Genomic DNA, 7,297 nt, shown 5'->3' with positions numbered 1-7,297 from the left:
CATGTGTGATTAAAGGTACAAAAGGTAGAAGATTTCATGTTCTTATTCTACACTTTTGTTTAATTTGTTTTGTAGTGTTATCAAAATAGATTAGGATAGGCAAATAAAAAAATGTTTAACTTTTTTGCTTTTTTTTTTTTTTTTTTTTGTTTTGAGAATCAACTTTTTTGCTTAATCTTAGCACATTCTTATTAAGTTCGATGGACACTTATGTACCAATTTTTTTTCCCTCTGATAGACACTTTTTTTTTTTATTCATCTACTGGTTTATCAAATACTTTATTTGTATTATGCTTATAATTTTTTCGATACCATTATATACAACATATTATATAGTATTTTAGAGAAATTACACTTTGTCCTTCTAAACTATACCCCTTATTATACTTTGCACTCTAAACTTTATAAATAGATTTTTTGCACCCTAAACTATAACATTTGTTACACTTTGTACTCAGACGTCAAGTTTGATATTAACTTGGAAGGAAATTCAAAATTTAAGGTACAAAGTGTAATTGAGAATATAATATTTAGGGTGGTAAAGTATAATTTTTTCTTTATTTTTAAGGAATTGAAAAGATGGACAATTGAGTCTTTTTACTTGGTGCCATGTTTTTCTATCCAAGTTAATAGCAAACTTGATGTCATGATGCAAAAGGTAACGGAAGGTCATAAGTTTATAGTACAAAACATGCATTAAAAATGTTTAGAGTGCAAATTGTACATTCAAAAAGTTAAGGAAGCAAAGTTTTATTAGGAGGATAGTTTTGACTTTAAGGTGATAAAGTGTAAATTCTACCTTACTTTAACTTGACTCCCTTACAACAAATAAATTCTCTGCTCTTTGATTGGTCATGACATAATTAAATGTGCAGCCCATAAACCATATGTCTTTTTATTTTACATTAACAAAATATCCCCCCTTAACTCATCACCACCAACTCACAATTTGCAGTTTTGAGTTAGATTTTATTTTGATCTCCAAATGCTGTGGCACCCAATTAGTTCGATCCCAAGCTTAAATAAAGCAAGAATTTCCCAATTATGTATACTCCACTGTCACCATTAAAATAAAGAAAATAAAAGTAGCTCCCCAGGCTCAAGCCTGTCCTAGTCCAATCCATTACCATCACCATTACTACTATAAACTAGTTTCTTATGTCACAGCGTGAGCATGTCCTGGCCAGTGGCCACTCAAGCTCTATAGCAACGAAATTTGATACATCCTTTGTCTGCAGAAACACTTCCTTTCCAGATATAGGACCCGCCAGAACCACCACGTGTCCTCTAGGTGACGTGCCAAGATCATCAATACCCTTAATATTTTAATACCGCAATACTCAAAATGGTATCCAACAAATTCCATTTTATAAATATTTACTGGAGATTGCATGTATCAATCTCCTTAAGAAGTAAGCTAATCCAACAGCTGCTGTAAGCCTATTGGTGTTCCAGTAATTTTCAAGTTTTAAAATTCCACCACCCAGCTATATTTTATGTTTAATTTCCTAGCTTATGCTTTATAGCTAATAATTTTTATATTTTCTAAATGCATAAGGTCTTATCAAAACAAAAACAAAAATGCATAAGGCCTATTACACGTGTCCTATGGCCATCCGACTCCTATTTCTCTTTTGTCTCACTTTAACATCGACACATATAATCTATCTAATTGATTTGGATCCTTATTAGAGGATGTCACCCAATCCCTGAGCAGATCTTTGGATTCCTCAAATGACCTTCTATGTAACAAAATTATAATTATTGTCATCAATATCCCAAGTTCTTACTGCTTGATGTAAACATTATGGTTGCTTGATTGGCATGATAAATTTGGATTAGTAATAAATCATGGGGTTTCAACTACACATGAACAATACTAGGGATTTGTGAACAAAACACTCTTTCTTTATTAAAGTGGTATGTTGTGATTAGAGTAATACAATCACTTAACATGGATCCATTATTGACACAATTTTTATTATGCACTAATCACACTAGACTAACCTGATAGTTATGAGAAATATTATAACTTACACCCCCTACACCCCTCCCCCTCCCGAAAAAACACAAAAACAAAAAACGGATAAGGGTATTTTGGTCATTTTATAGGTGATGACGCCCTACTCTTAAAGATCACCGGCACCTTTAAACAGTGGCTGAAAGGATTTGGATGATTTGAAAACGACTTCAAATTGACTGATGGAATGAAGCAGGGGGCCTTGGGGCATATATAAATATGCCACAAGCACTAACCCCATGTGCCACAGAATTTGGAAGACAAAGCATTAAGTTAAGCGTCATAAAAACAAAGCATTTGCTCTCTTTTAACATTACATGAACTGGGAGGTCATGGCAGGCCAATTGGGATGGGGTATTATGGAAGATGAGGGCTGGAGGAAGGGACCTTGGACCTCTGAGGAAGATAGATTGCTTATTGAGTATGTAAGGTTGCATGGTGAAGGAAGATGGAACTCTGTGGCTAGGCTTGCAGGTAACAACTCTGCTCTGTTAAACATCTTATTAAGCAACTTGTTAATATTACCCCAAAATTCTGTCACTTTTTGCATTTCTACCTAGCTACTACATATTATATGGGCATGGAAGAAAGTGACAGGGTCTCAGCTTCATACCCCTGTCAATGATGTCAATTTTTTTTATCAAGTTCATGTGGTTAAACAAATATTAGACCCCCAAGTTGCAGCAACTTAAACTGTGAAAGGACTATTCTTTTCTACTGTCACAGTGGATGCTCTTGTAAAGTTTCATTTCTGTTTGGTTTTTTGGATTTTTCTTGTTACCTACTTACTGCTGTTGTAATCCCATTATCTAGGCCTATTTTACTCTATTTTGGATTGATTGACAATATATCTCTGTTTTTTCCTATGCAGGGTTGAAAAGGAATGGGAAGAGCTGTAGATTGAGGTGGGTGAATTATTTGAGGCCAGACCTCAAGAGGGGGCAGATAACACCTCATGAAGAGAGTATAATTCTAGAGCTACATGCTAGATGGGGAAACAGGTAAATTCTTACACTAAGCTTTATGATCTTCAAATTTCTCATCTTATTAACTTGTTTTTTTCTCATAGTTTGATTACTGAATCATGAAACTCAGGTGGTCAACAATTGCGCGAAGCTTGCCAGGAAGAACTGACAATGAGATCAAGAACTACTGGAGGACTCACTTCAAGAAAAAGGTTAAAGTCACTTCTGAAGCCTCTGAAAAGGCGAAAAATCGCATTCTGAGGAGGCAACAATTTCATCATCATCAGCAACAACAACAGCAGCAGCACCAACAACTACAGCAGCAGCAGCATCAACAACAACAACAACACCAACAGCAACAACATCAACAACAATTTCAACTTAATCAAGTGGACTTGAAAAGGATCATGGCCTTGTTTGATGAAAATGACAATCAGGACACGTGTGTACCTCAAGTGAGGCAAGAAATGACCACCATGTATCCCAACACCAACGAGGAGCAAGGATACTTTTATTCCTTGCTTAACAGCAGTGTGTCTGTGCCTGAGGCCGCAAACGAGGACATAGTATGGGATGGATTATGGAACTTGGATGATGTGCATGGCAATTTCAATGCAGCCAGTGTGACAAGCAGAGCTACTCTGCACAATCTAGTGGCTCCTTTTTGTTAAATTTTAACTTAGTTTCAATTTTCTTAGCAAACTAGTCTGCACAATCTAGTTTCCATCTAAATGTGAAGGTTCTCAAGTCTGTACTAGGTTGTTCCAGTCGATGCACTTGTCCTGTACTCTGGGTTGTTAATGATGCAATCCAGGTAACCTATTATCTATTATGTCAATAAAGTGGTCCAATTTTTACCCTTAAAAATGACGTGTGTATTTTTAAATTGATTTAGGGTTTTTATTTAATTAGTTGTCTGATATTAGATGTGCTTCTAAGAAAGTTCAAATGTCATGAATCAGCTAGTAGTACCGTGTTGAATTTGATCATGAACACTGTATGTTGATTTCCACACAAGTACCAAAAAAAATATTATTTTGCTTCTTTTTCTTTTTCTTTTTCTTTTTTTAAGTTTATTTTGCCAAAATAAAAAATTAATTTTCTTAAGATTCAAAATTCATTGCTATTTTGCCTTTTTTATTTTTTCTGCTCTGCACATACTCTTCTGGAATTACATGGAGGAAAAACATGAGTTAAAAGGGAGGAAATCCACAATATAAAGCACCAAAGGAACCAAGTAATCAGTGCAACTTTAGAATGAAAGTCATTTGTTTAATCAAAGCAAGCCATTAGAACATAAAAAAACCATTTACGCATATGATTACTGCATCCTTTACACTAATATATAGCTCTCATTGGAACATAAAGAAAACATTTTAGAATAGACTTACTTCATAATTCTACACTCGTACAACTCATGTTTAACTTTTCATGATCCTTGTCGTTATATTCTTTATGCAGGCATGAGTACCATATAGACAAAAAGCTATCTTATTTTATTAATTAATTGAATTGTTAATCTATGTTAAGATAAGAACTAGATTCTCTGCATTGGGCATATTTCATATTATCATTTGTGATTGCCCTTTTTTTTTTTTAAAGAAAATTTTAATGTTATTTTTTGAGTCTTTTTTTTTTTTTCTTTTAGAATTTTTTTTTTTAATTAAGTTCCTCGTGCCCAAAACTTATTAACATAAATATCTGTGATTCGACATCCTAAGAGTATCTATACTAATGTAATTCTAAATTTCAAAAAAAAAAAATTCTAAATTATATTGAATCCTACTCATGCATATGCAACAATTGATGGCTATTTTATGTTATGCCTATTTGGGGAAATATTGCAGTGGTGATGGGTGAAACTAGAAAGCTTTCCATAAAATAAGATGCTCTCCTTTTGAAATAGAATTATTTTATAGTTTAGATTAAATATAATAAACTTAATGGTCCACATCATTTAGAATTTAAAAATAGCACCATGGGTGGCGAAAATGGGCTTTTGCTCTTATTTTGTAAAAAATCTAGTGCCCAAAACTTATTAACATAAATATCTGTGATTCGACATCCTAAGAGTATCTATACTAATGTAATTCTAAATTTCAAAAAAAAAAAATTCTAAATTATATTGAATCCTACTCATGCATATGCAACAATTGATGGCTATTTTATGTTATGCCTATTTGGGGAAATATTGCAGTGGTGATGGGTGAAACTAGAAAGCTTTCCATAAAATAAGATGCTCTCCTTTTGAAATAGAATTATTTTATAGTTTAGATTAAATATAATAAACTTAATGGTCCACATCATTTAGAATTTAAAAATAGCACCATGGGTGGCGAAAATGGGCTTTTGCTCTTATTTTGTAAAAAATCTAGCATAATATCCTTGTTTTGAAACTATTAAGCACCGTGTTCCTGTTTTGAAACTTGATTTTAAAAAAAATCGAATTACGGGTGAAACTCGACATTAGCAATGTTGAGTTTTATGCATATTTTGCTACTTAATTTTTTTTTTTTTAAATTAAGTGAAACTTGACTTCTTCTTCTTTTTTGGCTAAAGTCGAGTTTCAATTAAAAATTTACATGTAACTCGATTTTAAGAATATCGAGTTTTATACAAAACTCAATTTTATTAAAATCGAATTTTAAAAACAAGAACACAATGCTTAATAGTTTCAAAATAAAGATATCGCGCTAGATTTTTTAAAAAAACTAAGGGCTAAATACCATTTTCCCCACCATGGGTAGCAAACTTTGGGCTTTTAGTTTAGTGATATCATGGTGGGTCTTCGGCCCATTTTGTGTGGTGAAGTCTCGTTAAATGTAAGCCTAAAATTCTTCTAGGTTATGGGAATGTTGGGTAAGGCCAACTGTGTAGTGTAAAACTAATTCTTAGGAGCCCTTTTATGTTTTATTCTTTTTCTTTTGCTAACTAGGCCGGTGTATTCCAATGAGGTTAAGCCACGTGGCATGAGAAAAGAAAATTCTCATCAACAAAGACAAAACCCACGCAGGCTTTAATTTTTATCTTTCAACTCTCAGATTCACCCCAGAAGGGGAACACTTTCAACGGGGTAATCGTAATACACTGAAGCATTTTTGTCCAAGTTCATCTTATCTTATGTTACTAATTCCAATTTATTCTACAGTTTCAACTTGGTTTTATTTATATTTTCCTCTCAATTAGTTTTTGACCACGAAAAAGGAAATTAGAGTCATTACACGATGAAACTTCAATTTATTCTTATGCTCTGTGAAAGATTTATTCATATGCTATTTATTTATATTGATTTTTGTGGTAATTGAGAAGGTGTAGGAGTTTCAAAAATAATGGAGAGTTATTGTATGGCATAAAAGTTATAACTCCAATCTTTAATTCTATAAACTCCTTCCAATACAATAATAAGTATAATATTTATGAAAATAAATATGGTGATAATGTTCATGACTTGAGTTATTTTTATGAGTATATATATATATATATATATTGTAGGGTCGGTTTTTGTAGCCTAAGCCCAATAGAGATTGGTTATAGGCTCAACGAACCCAGAACAATGAATTTATAGAGAGTGGGTTGAAGGTTTAGGCGATGACCGGTGTCTTAGAAGCATGAACATCTTTTCCTTTTATTGAAGGAATACTTGGAACAATTTACAACTAGGGGATGCTTCTCGGCGGCCGAGGAGGCTTTTTTCCTCCTTTCACTCAAAAAACCCCCCATACATTTTGCTTGTCTCCCTTATATATTACTCTCTTCCTCCTCCTATTGATCGTTCATTGGCCTCTCCTCTGGCTGCCTGTCCTATCAGAGGTCGTATCCGTGCTCAAGTGGTTCACCCTGATCGATGTAGCCCTGCCCGGGGGTTGCATCCCTATTAATGCGGTCAGAAGGGTTAGGTGAACGCATTAAGTGTTGAGGTGACAACTTGCTCTGGGTCTGTCCCCCCTCCCCTACAGTTATCCTTTGTACGCCAAGGACGAGGGGATCCTCGGCATGGATCCAAAGAAAAGTTTGCTCCCCAAATTGGCTTTGGGTAGTCATCCTTCCTCGGATTGGGCCATTTGGGCCTGGCTTGGAGTGGGCCGTGGCTGTACGATTTCCTGACCCCACAATAGCCCCTCAAAATCTTGCTGCATGCATCCTTGGGCGGGGAGGAGGATTTTGACATCCTCGGCCTCATCCCCCCCCACCCCTCGTTAGTGCTGGGGCCCATTCATCTGCCATGGGCACGTCGCTGACACTTCGGAGCATGTAACGTGTCCATCATTAAATCCAGGCGGCTCTGTGCTCCCCACGTCCAATGAGGAGTTAT

At 34.8% G+C, this 7,297-nt stretch overlaps 1 protein-coding gene across 1 annotated transcript; it reads left to right on the top strand.

The window, feature by feature from the left end:
- The first annotated feature begins 2,240 nt into the window (after positions 1 to 2,240).
- LOC112032814 (transcription factor MYB13) lies at positions 2,241 to 3,796 on the top strand. Its single transcript, XM_024065588.2, has 3 exons — positions 2,241 to 2,494; positions 2,892 to 3,021; positions 3,116 to 3,796. Exons 1-3 carry the CDS (start codon positions 2,338 to 2,340, stop codon positions 3,654 to 3,656), a joined length of 828 nt encoding a protein of 275 aa, XP_023921356.1. The 5' UTR covers positions 2,241 to 2,337; the 3' UTR covers positions 3,657 to 3,796.
- The last annotated feature ends 3,501 nt before the right edge of the window (positions 3,797 to 7,297 follow it).

The sequence above is a fragment of the Quercus suber genome, unplaced genomic scaffold (genome assembly GCF_002906115.3).
Source record: "Quercus suber isolate HL8 unplaced genomic scaffold, Cork oak 2.0 scaffold_324, whole genome shotgun sequence".
Taxonomy (NCBI): Eukaryota; Viridiplantae; Streptophyta; class Magnoliopsida; order Fagales; family Fagaceae; genus Quercus; species Quercus suber.
This window is presented reverse-complemented; position numbering and strand designations above follow the sequence as displayed.